The sequence below is a fragment of the Haliaeetus albicilla genome, chromosome 6 (genome assembly GCF_947461875.1).
Source record: "Haliaeetus albicilla chromosome 6, bHalAlb1.1, whole genome shotgun sequence".
Classification (NCBI taxonomy): domain Eukaryota; kingdom Metazoa; phylum Chordata; class Aves; order Accipitriformes; family Accipitridae; genus Haliaeetus; species Haliaeetus albicilla.
Window position 1 is genome coordinate 2993227 of NC_091488.1, and position 17157 is coordinate 3010383.

General features: G+C 36.7%; 1 protein-coding gene across 9 annotated transcripts in view; it reads right to left on the minus strand.

Annotated features, from left to right (window-relative positions):
- Positions 1–2646: 2646 nt before the first annotated feature.
- KLHL15 (kelch like family member 15) overlaps positions 2647–17157 on the minus strand; it is a 29791-nt gene continuing 15280 nt past the window's right edge. For 8 of the 9 annotated variants that reach the window (XM_069784850.1, XM_069784849.1, XM_069784852.1 and 5 more), the window contains one exon: positions 2647–9520. In XM_069784850.1, coding sequence (XP_069640951.1) covers positions 8411–9520 — 1110 coding nt within the window. In that variant the 3' untranslated portion in view covers positions 2647–8410. The remainder of the gene's footprint in view (positions 9521–17157) is intronic. The other variant, XM_069784857.1, reaches the window with a different exon arrangement.

The following is a 17157-nucleotide window of genomic DNA, read 5'->3' on the forward strand; positions in this document are numbered from 1 at the left end:
CCACCACAAGCACAACCCCATGCATTTTGTGTGACTTTGGCAATCTGGGAAGGCAAACACAAGAGGAATACACTAACCACCTTGGAATTTCTCCTGAGACTACAGAAGTTAAACATGGGGAAATACTCAGTTTCAGTTAGCATTATGCAATTCTTTTGAGAAAGAAGGGATGGTAAAGTCAGAGTGTCTCATCAGTAGTACTCAAACACATATAAACAGACCCATAACATGCACAATTCGCCACAGGAGATAAAGATTCTCACACTGAAAAAGAATTATATGGTTATTGTAATTCAAACTTGTGAGATGAACCACACGAAAAAAAAAAAAAGGCAAACCAACCAATGCTTACAGCATGCCTGAGGACATACTGAAATGGGTGTGGGAAAGGAGGCTGCCAGTTTTGGTCAAAGACATATCTGTCTGGTAAAATTAAATAGTGCAATAAAAGGGTTAACCATTAAAGACATCTATCTCATTAGAAAACAAATATTTTTTCAGCACCGCTTATTGAGCAACTTTTATCCTTAATGCAGGAGAACTGCTACCAAGGGTGATATCACCAGGAGACACATCTGACAGACATCAGATACATAGCAAAAAGCATATTTTTTTTTTTTAGTTCCTCAAGTAGTACATCACATCAACCTAGAAGGCTTGGTGCTCAGCATGTGATGCTTAATGCTGGCATTCATTCCATTCCAATGGATAGGTGACTGAAGAGTCACAGGGTACCTAGAGATCACAATGAGGTTTATTTTCACCTGTAAACATCACCTAAAGCACCTGTCAGTGCAACTAAAGCATCAAATGGAAAAGTGGGAAGTGTTAATGAAAACAAAAAATTAAAACTGTTTTTAACGCATATTCCCTACCCTCTCCCTTGAAAGGACGAAAATTTTGCAGGTGCCAAGGAAGCTGCCATGGACAAGAAGGCACTCTGATGAAAAAACGACACTGAAACATCAGCAAGACTCAACAAGCTAAAGGCTGGGGGGGGGGGGAATCACACGTCCACAAGAACGGTATGAACTTGGAAGGTACAGAACTAATGCAGAATCTGTGCAACACCCAAAGCAACAGTTTTCCTTTCCATATCTGAAGCTGATGGAATCAGGAAAAAAAAAAACAAAAAACAAACAAAAAAAACAACCACAAAACCAAAACCCCCCAAACCCAAACTGTACAAAGGGGGGAAAACAGTTGAAATTAAGAATTTCACGTCAACAAGGATGGATAACATACCAAAGAATCTGGAAGGAATTAACTGAAAAAAACTTTTACCAAACTAACACTAATTTCCTATTGCACAAAACAAGTGAACACAGATGACTGAACTACTGCCAAAAAAATAAGGCTGCATATTCCAAAAAAAGTGAAGAATTCGGTATGAACAACTATGAACCAGTTAAAACGTGAGCACCTTCCTTAGAGAAATAATGGAACCATTATTGGAGATTCCTAATCAACTACAGAGGTCTTGACAAGTAAGTCCAGGCAGCCAGTGTAGCATCATGGAAGAAAGGTATTGCCAAAAATACAACCTGGCTCACAAAGAAGGGAAATTTAAAAAGTGAACAAAAATAATTGTAAATAACATTTACTACGTGAAAAGACTGCTGTCATCTTCTCTTTCACTGTATCGATCTAATACATTTGGTCTCCTTTTGAACTAAAATATGGGGACACATCACAATTAAGGCCCTTCCTCCCATGACGCATCACCCTGGGACTAGCATGAAGTAATCAACAGCATTTTCCCATTAAACAGTACTACTTAGCATAGGATGAAGTCAAGTTGCCAAAGGGGGGGGGGAGTTAAATTCATGCAAATAAAGTTTTAAATCATTTGAAGTACTAAAATAAAATGAAAATGCTATTTTAGAACTCAATATTAAAAAGAAGAAAAAAAAGAGAGAGTACAGAGTTATTTTCAAACATTCTTGATAGCAGTTTTTTAAACCAGGGGCTTTGATCTGACAGCAAGAGAGCTGCTGAAAAACAGTGGCAGAGAAAAGTGTGGCAAGTGAGTGACAAGGAAGGCTTTCATCGGAGTGCTTGAGAAAATAAGATCATAACCTCCTGTTTCCCTGCCCCACCTCCCCATCCCTGTTTCTTGGTATTGAATGTTGTTCTAATCTGACACTTTAATCCTGAAATGAAGTTTCCCCTTCCTGTTAGAGGAAACATTAAGCAGTATGACTTGGAGTTCTGGCACTTAGAGGTCCAAGAGTGACGAATGCATGTTGTCTGAGAGCCCTCAATTCCATGTACCTGAGAACAGGGAACAGACTCTTCTCCTGGCTCCTGGCTAACACCAAAGGCTGCCTTCAGTTTTCAGTCTTAGAGTTTAAACTTGACACTGAGTTACGAACGTAACAATGAAGTCAAATCCGAACATTATTTCAAGCCTGAAATGCAGAGCAGACACATGAATACACTATGGCAATTAAAGTTGGGAAGACTGTAAAATACAGCTAAAGATACGAGCTTGATGTTATATAAGGACATCCAACTTTTCTTGTTATGAATTACAGCAACACAACATTGTTGGAAGAGTTGCTTAACCAAGTAAACCCTGAAGTCCTGTAGAAAGTAACCCAGGTCCACTACACTTTCAAGTATTACAAAATTTACACAAGAGTATTTAAAGATTAAAAATATTTTATTTACACTTTTCTTTATACACATTTTATACATTTTTTCAGTTTAAAACCTGAACAGAGAGCATATGCAAGTCTGAGCATACTGTATCCATAGCTAGGGAAAATTACTTTCTGCCAAAAGACGACAAGAAAAAAGGCTTTAAAACAGTTAAAAAGAGGCAATTATTAAATTATTCAGGGAAGTTTATAGCAGCCCTGGGGTAATCATTAGACAGTTAATCCAAATGTACATATGAGGTCATATATATATTTTTCATTTTCTATAGGAGAAGTATTTCCAACTGCTAGACACAAACACAGCACAGTTTGAAAATAAACTTTTCCTGTTAACTTATCAAATACTTATCAAATACATTCTTTTCAATACAAACAATCTGATATTGTACACTGGAATGAAGTGGGATACTATAGTGGAATTGCAATCTCCAGTATATAATAATTTATTTTAAAAAGATCTACAAAAATAACAATATATAGGGAAAATATTTAAAATAAAAACATAGCTCACTCTTCCCTTCACCTGTTCCCAGAACTGACATAAAAGTTAGGTGGGTCCCACTGAAGTAATAAAAGCCCCCTAAGTATAGTCAGCTTTACAGTCCTACATAACACTGTCTTTTCTAGACTTAAAATATAAGTTTTCTACCAGAGCCATAAATAAAAACTACCATCTGCAAATAGAAGTGGTTTTCCCCTAGCTACCAACTTAATATTAATCCAAAGGTATTTGAAATTGACCTTTGACAGTTACTCTTAAAAGACTATATAAACATTAGTTGAAATTTGGGAAGTGATTAAAAAAAAAAAAGGAGTAGAGGGAAATCCAGGAAAGCTGTGCTCAAAACAAGTCAGTTTTTCTGCCACCTGCCACATACAACTATGTTTTATGAAGCTTACCCACACAAATGGAAATTTTGAAGTTACTCACCAACTTTCAAAAATAGAATACAGATGCAAAAGTAGTCATTAGTATTTATTTTAAGCAGCTTCAGATTGTTTTACAAACATTAAAATCTCAAAATGTTAGCTACAGGACACCAGCAAGCTTTGTTTTAAATAGACTACACATGCTTTCCAGTTTTGTTCTTTCCCACTCTCCTTCAGTGAGCCCGGTCACATGTGATGGCCCACGCTTATTCAAGTAACTTCACCAGCTATATTTTTATTAACAGAAGGAGAGCAGGACAGATGTTTTCTTTGATGCCCCCAACCCTATAAACACTTACGCACAGGTTTAACAGCATTTGCGCTTTTATGTTTTCTTTTAAGGACCTTACAGTTTTCCATTTTCTTTATATTGGACTGTTCACATGTGTGAAGTACACACTTGAAGTGTTAAAAGAGTCAGGGGCCCAGTTCACTACTATATTTTTTTTTGGTAAGAAAAAATATATTTAAAAGGCAAAATACCTCTAAAAATGCCACTATTTCTAAAAAGACTTTGTCATATAAATGCTAACACAAGCTTGAAGTTTAATTTTAAAGAGCCATTAGCATCTCCCCATCCTGCTTATCCTTCTTTTGCAAAAGAATGGACATAATGAGTTACGCAATGTTCTTCTTTTTAAACCAATCTGAATTTGTACCTGCTGAATTTTATCCTTTGCTTCCTGAGTGTCAAGTGAAGCTTCCTCCCTGATGCAAGTAGTTACCGTATTATCAGCATGAAAAAAACGCAGCACTTGGGTTTGTAAGGCAGGAGGTCCTCAAGAAAAAAAGGCTGCAAATCTCAGAAACCAGAGAAATATTGAAGTCACAAACCCTTAGAGATAGTTCTAACAGGTCTGCTATCATACTGCAGAAAGTAGGGCATCCACACTTTTCAAAAGAAAGTAACGTAAAAGCAGGTTGCCAGGTAGCTCATATGCTGCCAGTAGCCCCTCTTGCTGGCAGCGCTTTCTGAAATAGCAGAGCCTTTGTAAAATCAAGTACTGCCTTCCTCCAGCTGAATCAATGAGGAAAAACATTTCAAAAGGTTTTTTTGCTGCCTAATACCTCCCACTACAGAACTACTACCAACACTTTGTGGGGAAAAAGCAGTTGTTTTTTCCTTATGCAGTACTTTGAAATAAATTATCTGTCCCCTAAAAAGAGATATAGCAGCATGCGTAACGGGAACTGGCAGTGTCGAACCCCTTTACAGGAGCACTATGCTTTTTGTCCATTCTGGCTCATTTGAAAATAAAATTTCCTCCTGGACCTAGCCACTAAATTAAGACATGATGCTGATACACTTTTGCTATAAATGTGAAAAAAAAAAAAAACCTAGACTGTAACTCACGATGTCCACCTTTTTAAGAAAAGGCAAGTACACTTACTGTTTAAAAGCAGGTCGTGTTAAATTTTAAATATGTAGGTGAGATTAGATTTGCTGGTATTCCATTACAGTTGGGGTGGGAACAGAAGAAGAAAGCCCCCCCAACTTAACAGTCAAAGAACATAACTTACCTTTTCCTTGACAAATGAGAGGCATTAAGATGAGTTTTAAAAACATTTAAATCTCATCATAATGCTAAAAATTTGATAGCAAAAGGCAATTCTTATTAGCCAGCTTAGTTTTGTGGTTTTTTTTTAAACACTAAATTATCTGCAGCTAAATACTAAAAGCAAACAGACAGAAACTTTCAATTAAAAAGAAAAAAAAGAAGAAAATATCCCTCTGATACATAAAGTAACAAAACCAACTGCCTCAAAAGTTCCACTGCAATGGAAAAGAGAACATAAGCTAATTTTCTATTTCATGTTTGAAACGATAAAAGCACAGTAGAAATGTAAATTAACGAAACATTCTCACATACCCCCACGCGTTCTAAACCCAAGCAAATTCCAATCACTCCTAATGCTCGAAAGGTTACAGCCAGCTTCTCAGTGGAGACACAACTTCAGGGAAGCTGAAACCAACAGTTCAAGTTAGAATTTCACAGAATAATTACTATTACAATCCTGAACAAGATCTTTCAGAACTGTGCGTCTGAAGATGAATATGAACTTAGAGCACCTAAAAATGATCTGGTTCTTGATGTTTCAAGTGTCAATACTCACCAATAACTTTAGCGGCAGTTGCTTAGCACACAGAACTTCAGAAGGTTCTTAAATGCAGACTCAAAAACGTAACTTGAGACACCCCCATCCTTACCATTATTTTTAATAAAGTCTTGGCCATGTCTCTTTACTACACTTGAATCATGGAAGACCAGATATCCAGAACCACATCCATTCCCCAGACTGTCCCTAGATAAAAGTGAAGTACTCCGTACTATATGTAAATGCCCACAAAAGCCTACTCAAGCAGGATTAGTTTTTGCTGCCCCATATACTTATTGAGAAGTGAGCTGGTGACAAAAAGAATAAAAACAGTAAAAACCTTTGTTTTCTTCTTGTGCCCCAATATTCCATTAACTATGTACAGCAGAACCTTTTGCACACAGCCAGCACCTACTGGAGTCAGTTTATCTCTCCATCCATGCAGGGTAATGTACACACAAGTCTCACAGTGAAACTGAGGTTTTAGTGTAAGCCATGCTGGCTTTAATTTAAGCTATTAAGAAAGCAAATCAGATTTCTCATTCAGTAAACTGAATTTTGATTAAAAAAAGACCTAAATTTAACCACAAACTAGTCTGCATCAGAAAGCTCAATATCAATATTTGGTCCAGTCACTACTGGTGTAAGTAACTTATCACTACAGCTATGATGGCATACATTCTCTCTTTCTGTTAAAACATATGGAAAGAAAATACTCTATCAATAAATCATATCTAATTAAAAAAAAAAAAAAAAGTCTGCTGACTTGCCATATAGGTCCAAATCCTCACATCTCAACCCAGAACATAATTACTAAAAAAATATTAAAATACACAAGTATGAGGAGTTTTACACGTTGTTTTAACTTCTATCAATTATTTCAAATGTAGTTTAGGCAAGTAGGTGTTATTTTTAACATAGGAAATTTAGGGTGATTTTGGTCCCTTTGTAAGTGCATTCTTTTGAACTCCCTGAGTACTGTACATTCCTTTTCTACAGTGATTTCTGACTGGAAGATGAATAGAGTGGGTTTGCATTGCTGCATATATAGTAAAGTCTGTTGCTTAAAGCAAAACAGCAGCATAAGATTTTACAAAATATGCAGGTGCATGTTTCAGCATTTTGCCCCTACACATCTGAACTAAGTATGAGCCTTCAACTTCTCTCCTTAGATTCTAGAAGTGGCTAATTTCACATCATTAAAGATAACCAGAATGTAATTACTGTTATTATTTATGTCTTGGCAGATAATTCTTACCAATCTACTGTCAGTAATACCTGCAAGTTAACACAATGGAGTTATTCAAAGCCCTCTTGGACCACATATCTCGATTCAGGCACTCCGAGGTCAGTAGCTATAGTTGTGTAGGCTTTTTTGTAAAAGAAAGATAAATGGTACTAAACACCCAACCACCTAACTCCACATTTTCAAAACACAGTAGTTCATAGCAGTTGATAATTAAAATAATAATAATAAAAAAAGATTATACCACTTCAACATGAGTACAAGCAAAGTACTGAGAATAAACTGTAGTATATCCAGTTCCGAAAATAACTGTGGGTCGAACCAGTGCTGAGCATTTGCTTATTGACATTTTCCATTTTCATAAAACTGGGCAGCACATTCAAACATAAAAGAAACTCAGGTAAGATGTGTTTACGTTTTAAAAAATAATTTATAAAATAACAAATTATCAACAGTTCATTATGTAGCATCGATATAAAGAGTTTAAAGTTACTGAATCAATCAGTATATACTAAAGATAAGATACTTCGAAACCAAACGAGGCCTCCAGTTACTTAAGAACTTCAAATTATTTAGCTCATTAAAGGATAGTACTATACCTTGAATTCAACAGATATGGCTGAATCTTGCACTAGTTAAAATATAATATTGTAACTGCACATAAAAGGATGTATTTATAGATAGTTTTTACAGTGTATGCATGTGTATGTATATATTTTTTTACTCACCAACAAACACAATGCAGACAACAGAAGGCAGCATAGAAAGTGTTTTGAATATAAAAATGTTTTGTTTTCAATTTCGTAGAAAATGTTCAATTTGCATTTTGGCAGACTTACTGGTACTACTATACAAAACCAGGAAAAAGGTCATGCAAAGGGGTTAAGATTATTCTTCAATGTATATAAAGGAAAACAAAAACACCTAGTAGATTTGAGAATACTTTGCAATTAATGGGAAAAGCATCCAAAAGACAACATAAAATACAGAAATGGTTTAGTTTTGTTATTTTATACCTGGTTGTACCCTAGTACAGATGATGAGTTTTATTTTGATGCTCAATAAAAACTGAAAATAAAGTCTTTCTTCCTTCCACAAATATTTTGTTAAACTCAACTGATTTCAGAAGCATAGTGGTATAATGACCATTAAAAAAAAAAAAAAAAAAAAGAAAAAAGAGAAGTATTATGGACATAAAATGTTACCAAAAAAATAAGCACACTCAAAAATATATTTTTCTTTCCCCTACTTACAATTATGTTTGTTAAAAAAAACAAAGCTTTTACAATATCAGACCAACCATTGGCTTTTCCAATAAACTTGCTAAGTACACTCCCTGTACATCCTATTTCTCTTAAGCATTTAGCAGTTGTTCTTACGCACAAGGAACTACCTCTGAAGGAATTCATCTGGTTTGTATTTTTTGACAAATTACGTACACCTTTTTGTATTTCATTGGGTTGTTCATTCTGTTTTAGCTGCAACGTCTAACATGCTCCAAAACATATTCAGGGAAGTGCAAGCTGCAGACTTGTAAGCCATCCAGCTTGCATGGCATCCTTGGATATTCATCTTCTTTCCATTTGTTTTCCTCTGGATCAAAGGTGAGAATCGAATCACTGTAATGGCCATTGTAACAAAGGCCTCCAAGAACCATTATCTGTTTGTCCAGAACAGCTACACCATGACCACTCCTACCAATTGGCATAGAAGCCAATATAGTCCATTGATCCGTATCTGGGTCATAAACCTCTGTAGAAGGACATCCTTGGGATTCAAAGGAGGCCCTCAGGATCACACAGACACCACCAAAGACATAAAGCTTACCATTATAAGAAATCATTTTGTGAAAGCATCTTGCATAATTCATTTTGCATTTGTTCTCCCAACAGTTAGTGACCACTTGAGTTCTCCTTGTTCGCTGCTCTACTGTCCCTTCTTTACTGGGATCAAACACACATACTTGCTTAGAAGTTGAAGATGATGTAATTCCACCAGTGATATACAACTTGTTACCAAGCACAGTCCCTTCATGTCCGTATTTATTGACTGGATAGGGATCCACAAATTCCCATTTATCTTCAGTAATATCATACCGTTCAGTTGAGTAAAACGTTTCATCCCTGGTTCTCCCAGCCACTGCATAAACATACCTCCCAATAACTCCAACAGCAAACTCAGAACGTGGAACAGACATGTCTGCCATTCGTAACCAAGTGTTCTGTCTTGGGTCATATCTAAACACTTTGGATGAAGCATGAAACTCACCATCTGGCCCCAGTTCTTCCCCACCTAATAGGAACACAAAGTTATTCACAATGGCAAGGCAGTCTGGTCGTAAAGGTACTTGAGGACCCTCTAGTTCCCACCAGACCCTTGGTTTGTGCAAGAGAAGAATTTTACTGTTTACCATACTGTGTCCTATCATTCCTCTAAATACTGCAGTCTGGGGTTTGGCAGAACGAATTTTGTTCGATTTCATTTCCATCAAAGGCTGTTGGTGAACGCTATGAAAGTAATTCATGGCTTGGTCAACCTCATGTCGCAGCTGCCGGGAGTATCGATAAAACTCTGATGTTTTTACCTATGAATACATTTAAAAGATATTAAAATTCTGACCAAGAGGAAACAATCCAGAAAACCTAAATGACTATGTGTCATTAGAAGATTATTTTACTTAGTTTCATTCAGGCAATCTTGACAGTAATTGCATTTGTGCATGGAGGCTTAAGCTAACACACTGTTATCCAAAATCGAGAAGGCAATTTAGTGATTAACAGCAGTGACTAACATTTTCAGCAGAATACAGAATTTAAGCTGGAATTAGGCACAACTGAAATCCCCAAGTCTAAAAATCATTATTGTTTCTCCCCCAAAAAGCCTCTGTCCATCTTCTGCTTAATCAGTGAGGCACCTAAATTAAAAATGCATTATTTTCCTGGTTTTGAAAAATATTCTACAAGCTCATTCTGTGTTTACCAAGGTCTACTCTAGTCTAATTTCTGGTGAATTCTCACAACCAAGCCCAATCAGGTATTCCCAAATGCTAGAATCCGGTCACAGGGCTATTTAATTGGGGTGGGGTGAGAAGGGAAGGTACCCAAACCCCTTCCTTCAGAACACGTGATTGCACTAACCACTCAGCATGATGGTTACCTTATGGTTTCCCCTCTGTGAGCCTCCACATGTTAACAAATGCCTTTAACACAAGAGGAAAACATCTCAACCTACAATCCTTTGGTTGTGCAGTTATGTGGTAAAAAACTCCACTTCCCAGGCGAGAGTTACAATCTTTGAATTACCACATAACAGTGAAGTGCTTCTTTTCTGTGCCTTTTCAATTTGAAAACAGCTATCCCTGCTCAGTTTTATTGGAGTTGGGGGTGGGGGCAAGATTGTAAGAATTACCTTTCCAGGACCCTTCCTGCCATCTAAGCCAATTTAAGTTCCTGAGACAATTCCAAAACACATCCCTGTCTTGAACATTTTAACTAATCTAGCTCCAGGCAGCCCTCAGGTCACCCTGTGATTCTCTTCAAGGAGGCTTAACTCTTCCTGTACAATCTGGTCTAACACAGCATTCTGATTTACACTTCTGAAACAAATAAAACCCCACTAGATATTGCCAAATCCACAAATCCTCTATCATATTTGATCCTAAGTTCCCAGTTTCTTTCACATAAAACTGGATTGCTTTCAAACATCTCACATGCCTTTAGTTCTCACTAGCTCCAAAAAGAGAAGCAATGCTCTGAAAAAATGTGAGGCCACTCTGAAATTTAAGCGACCACAAGATAACACCAGAAGCTACTATTTTTCAGTATCTGTTCCCCCACCTCCTCCTATTCCCTGTCCCAAGTGACAAAAGCCCATACCACCACTTACCTAAGAGCTGGTGGTATGAGTTTTCATGTATATGAAAAGCAATTTGGAAACTAATGTTCTTTATACCTTGTGAATCAGGTAGTTGCTTGTTCCATAAACACACACTATTCAAATTTTGTTAGCTTTCTGTCAATAATTTCTCTTCCATCTATAGTAATTAAAGACATTCTGCTGTCAGATAAACATTTTTTTAAAAAAATCTTTTGAACTGTTATTATTGGACATGATTTACATGCATTTTGAGATTGTTTTACACACCAGATTTTTCAAAAAACACTGAATACTAACCTACCATTGCAAAGCACTGTATAGCTCAAGGGTTATAGTGATTTGATGTTTTTATTTACACTTTTTCTTCCCCTCACTTTATTTTGACAAGTTCAACTTATCTTAGCTTGGAAGAAGAGGATGGACACAAGCAGATTGTATATATGATTCTCAGGGCAATATCCAACTTCTTTCTACCGTTTTTACGAGGGGTGATTATGGAACAAAAAGATTTACTTATGTATAGTGCTTATAAAACACCCGGAGTGAGCCCAACTCTTCTGGGGAATAACAGATCTATTTTCTTATTGCAAATAAAGAATATATCATATAAACACAGGAGATCTGCTCATATGGCATTTGTTAAAATAAACCATATACCTCGCCTGACTGAAAAGACTGAACATAAATTCCAGAAAATATGCTGGGGGAGGGGTGGCAGGGAGAACCACAGCACAGAAAAACGGTAAAATATAGAAAGCCTTAAAGGTTACAAAAAACAAAACAGGAAATTAAAATCACAAAGAATTGTGGGTGAGTTACTTTATCCTTAAAAGTAACTTTCAAATTCTAAAACAGCACAACTATTTTGGAATGTGTGCATTCCCAAACTGCAGCTGTAATTTTTGGAATTAACCAAAAAGACAAGCGATTTTTGTTCCACCTATATGCATTTCAAGTTTTCTTGGATGATTATGGAAGACAACAGGATCAACATGCAACGTGAAGCATGCCAGCAAAACCTGGCAGAGATGGAAAATGTTGGGGTTTTTTTCTTTCCCCCTCAACATTTACAACTCTGTCTTTAGATCTAGAAATTGAAATGTCAGCCAGAAACTGGAATTAAAATAAGCCTCATATATCCTTACCACTCTACTCCTTCACAAAGCCTAAATCTCATCCCATGAGAGCATGCAAAAGGAAACAAGGAATATCTCTAATTCCAGAAACAAAATCTCAAGACCAGGGAATCAATGTATTAGTAGTTTACTACTACTTATCTTGACAAAGGCACTAACATCAAAGCAAAACCTCAATCTCTTACCTTAAACCAGAAAGACATCAAGAAGCAAATGCAACTACCAGTTATCAACAACTCTTTCAGACTGAAGTTCATGGGGAAGCTATCTACAAGCACAATATTGAAGAGATGAACATGAAAATAAGTAAGAACTAGCAATTCTTACAATATTCAAAAAAAACCCCACAAAACAAAACAGAGCAATGGTCTGTCTAAATTCTGGTAAGCAAAGGTAGTTGGAAGCTTCCTAGACTTTGCTGTTGAGGAAAAATGTTAGTGTCTCTAGCCTTCCACCTTTCACCAGCACAACCTCTGCCATACAGGAGTGGTACCTCTCCTGAGGCTCAAATGATGGTCTAAGATGAATGTTAGGATATGCCTATATGAAAGTACAGACTGCTCACACTTGCTCGATGCAAATGAAAACAAAGCAAATATAGGTCAGTTTGCCCACTTTCACATTCATACACTGTCTGCATTAAATCTTCCAGAATTATTTCAAAGTCCTATTCAGCTCATAGTAAGGAAAACCCTCCAAACACCTACACTTCTGAATAATTTTACAAAACTTTTAGTTACTTATGTGTATAATCAAAAAAGAGAAGCATTAAAATTCAGGTGTTTAGGTATTAAAACACAACTGTAAGTTGTGCATATGTTTTATTTTTAGCAGATTAAAGAACATGGCCTTCAGCAAGCCTTTTGTGGGAATTGCTGTCTGACACGCAAAATACGCTGTGCTGTCTGACACGCAAAATACGCTGTGCTGTCTGACACGCAAAATACGCTGAAGGAAATCCCTCAGCATTCAGAAGTATGCTCCTGCCATTACCTTTAAGTAGCAACAAGCAGTTGATCAACAAATATCTAAGTGCTTACCAACAGACTGATTTTCCTGTTTAAGTTCAAATGGAGAAGCTCTAGAAGGAACATGCCCCTAATTACCAACATACTCAATTAGAGAGAATGCTCACAAGTTTCTGCAAAACATCCAAACCAGATGGAAACGTACACTAACTGTGATGAACCTTGAAGTAAACCAAATGTGCATTCTTAAGAGTACATCATCAACTCTGAACTGGTAAGAAAAATACAAATGCTTCACAGCATTTTCAAAGTAAAAAGACTATTCTGTTATCTTGCTGAAGTGTCTCAAAGTGGAAGTTGGAATTCCTTACCAACGCCAGTTTTACTGTAAAAAAGGAATTTAATCCAAGTGCTAAAGCTTTGCTCATGTGATTTTTTACATTGGTTCTGCAGGGACGTAGTGCTAGCGTAAGAGCTCCCTGAAGAACTCTTAATGAGAGCTACCTCATTGCATCATCTACCAGTCACAGTGGTTCACAGTTGGACTTTTAGCTACACAGACAGGGAACAGCATAAACAAAAATCAAACGTGTCACTCCATAAAAAAAGAAGAGTAAGAAAATAATTAAAAACATCCACCTCTCTATTGAACCCCTAGGTAGTCAATACCAAAAGCATCAAGACTTCACCAAAATCACTGCCGTCCCTCCAGCCATAGTAAAGTGGAGCTTGAATGCATTTTCTCTTTTTCATTCTGAACCAGTGAAACACTCAGTAAAAACTGCTGGCATTCCAAATTAATGCAGCTATTAATCATTGCCTATTTTTCTGCTCTATTGCAATGCATGCTTTTCTAGTTGCAGCAGCTATGCAAGTTTCAGAATTTTCCATCTATATTCTATGAAAAAGCCAAAAATGTAAGCCATTAGTTTCTAATCTGAAAAGTGATCCACACAAAAGACCAGATGTATCCCATGTTAAGCTTATCATCTTCCCCCCTGCCTTAAAACAATTAAGCAAATTAATAAGCTGCAGGAAGAGCAATGAAATGCAAGGTAAATGTTCTGTAACACAAATTTGACTTCAGTATAGAGCTTTTTTTTTTCCCCATATTGCTCTATTTGTATTTTTGTTACTTGGGCTTTTAGGAGAAAACTTTCAAAACCATAAAGAAAGGCTACTTTTGAAGTGCCCAAACTAAACATACATTATTTGTACACCTGGTAACTAAATCTTAACGTGTTATTATACGGGGTAGATATTAGCTTGATTCCTTCTGTAGAACTAGTAAAAAAAACAGAGAAAAATCTGGATGGCTCATAACATGACTCTATCATGTCTAGCCACATAAGCAGAGAACTATTTCAAATGTTATAAAATTGTGCTTACTTAAGTTTTCTAAACCTGCCAATTCTGAATGTGTGATACAACTCAAACTCAACTAATAGGAATACAGAAGCTATGCTACACCTTTTCAATGAATAATGATGGCATCCGTACCAGACTTCTAGAGAGCAATTCCTTCCTTTTACTTGCAAAAAGAATTGTTATTTTCCTAGAGATTAAGCTGAATCAAAACTAAAGATCCATCAATTCTACTAACTAGGATCCTTACTATTTTCACATCTACTTATCTCTGGGCATATTCTAAGCACAATTATAAGACTGTCAACAAACATTTTGATAATGTTAACACGCTTACTCCAAATCCAAATTCAGTCAAATAGAACAAGTCACACATATGTCTCTCAAACAGCAGCAGCCACAATTACTCTGCAACCAAACATCAGTATACATAGCATTGCACAAGCTGCTGTACTTAACTTTTTCCCTTCTTCTAGCATTGATCATTACTTAGTTACATCCCACGGCCAGTATGAAAACTAGTCAGTACCAGTATAGGGCTTTGAAGGGCTATTCTGCAAGTGCTACAAATCACTTAACATTTTTCAGCCTAACCATAGAAAGACAAGATGACATAGCCTCTGTGCAGCAAGGACAATGCCCTCAAATTGAGTATTTTGCTGTTCCTTTTTAGAAACTAGCAAGAGAAATTATCACAATCAAGCTGGAATCTAACTCAAATCTAAACTCTCAAATCAGACTGGGGCCAACAATCTATGTGCCAGATTAGAGGTGCTCAGCACTTAATAAATACTGCTAGAAAATCTATCCAAGTCAGCAATAACCTTTAGACATAAAAATATCAAGTGCAGCACCTATTTAAGATAAGAGGGACCCACTAACCTCATCCACTAGACACTTCTTATTCTAAGCTTCAGCGTACGAAGTTGCAGAAGTAGATATATGTGAATTACTAGACATAGAGGGAAATGAGAAAAAAAAAGACAAGTTCAACACATTTATCAAAGGTAAAGTCACAATGACATAAAATTACAATGACTTCTCAAATGTTACCATTTTCTAGGCACAGGAAAGCACATACTCAGAGATAATGTGCTATTCATCCTACCTCTACAGCATAAGCTGATGGTCCTAGTGATGAGTAAGTTTCCGATTTAAGCTGGGAATTTATAAATCAGCATGGGCTAGTCATAACAAACCAGACTGGGCATCAAAAAACCCCTTTTGATTTTAAGGACAGAGGTTTTGACAACATTTCAATCTGAGTAGTACACAGAAACTAAATGGAGCTTAAACAGTATATGAAGGGAAATCATGACATGGTTGCCTCCAGTAACACAGAGATGAACCCAATGATCCAGGAGAAATGCCCTCTAACTTTTATCTCCAACCTTCCTCAAGACTTACAGAGCCATGGATATGTTTCAGATAAAGGAAAGTGTAACATGGTAGTGGAACTTGTGCTTCTCCCCACACACTTTGCCTTTATTTTCTAACTATTCCCCAAATCCTTACTTCATTTATCTTTCCATTTTCCCTCATACATGTACATCTATTTTAAGGGCTGAGGAACAGAAGGAGCATCTATCCATACTTCAGAAGCAGTTCTTCCAGGACAGCATAGAGTAATCAATCAAACAGGTTGCACCTTCACTTGTGCACTCCAAATGCACATCAGCCTCAAGGTATAAATCTAGAGTCACTCATAATTTCATTTTTAAAAGGACAAGCCATCCCACTCAGATTGCAAATCTCTTCAAAATAATGATGCAAGAAATAGAATGGCTTAAGAGGCCAAAACCATCCTTACTGTGACTTGCAAAGTTAAGTTATAGAAGTTACTTATATACTACAATGACAGGCATCTTAGAAAAGTGTATTAGAAAGATTATGTAAGAGTACATATGACAAGCCAGCCACTGTATAGCAAATACAGAGTTAGCTGAACCGTAAGACTCAACCTCAGATTGTATTTGGTACATTCACACAGGCGTTTAGTATGTGCTGGCTTCAGGAAAAGGGTGAATTCTGTTTGTGGATCTAAAAAAAAAAAAAAAAAGAAGGCAGTTTTACCAATATTCTCCCCCTTCTAGGCACAGAAGAGAGTTCTCCTCAGGTTACTTCCAATACAGTCAACATACATGCTCTTATACTTAAAAAAAAAAAAAGTGTGGTCTATATTTTGATGTTAGCTCCAACTGCATTTGCTCTTTGTCACTTGTCATGCTGGATTACTCAACGCTCCCTAGCCAGGGCAAAACACAAATACACTCCTAGCTGCAGCAACAGATGACATACTTATTTAGCTGTGCTTCCCTCTGCTGAGCTGTCCCACTCCAGAATCTGCGCTGGCTTCTCTCTGTTCCTGCATACAATTAATAGAAAGGGTATTCACAGATAAAGCTTTTACATGTGGGTATATAAACTGGGATGCTGAAAATGACTCCTCTCCTTAAGTGGTACCTATCTGGCCATTTGGTAGCTGTCATAAAACATGACAAGCACTGTATGCAGGATTTATACCACTGATACCAAAACCAGCTCCAGAAGTTAGACCTAAATATAATGCTGAAGACCAACATATACTTTTCACTTGCACTTACAGAAATTTAACTGGAGACAGCTTGATGCTTGAACTTGCATCCCAAAAACTCAAAGAGCTGAAGCAGACTTTTTCAGACAAGTCTAACCTATTAGACTGACCTTAAGAATACTCTGCAAATCCTATCAGTTTTCCTACCGAAGGGCTTAAATGACATAATAATAAGGTAAAAGTATTATTAAAAACAAGACACTACACAGTATCTGGCAGAGTTCAGCTCTTACTAGTTGAAAATGTTTTAACCCAATATAAACATTACATTACTGTTCTAAAA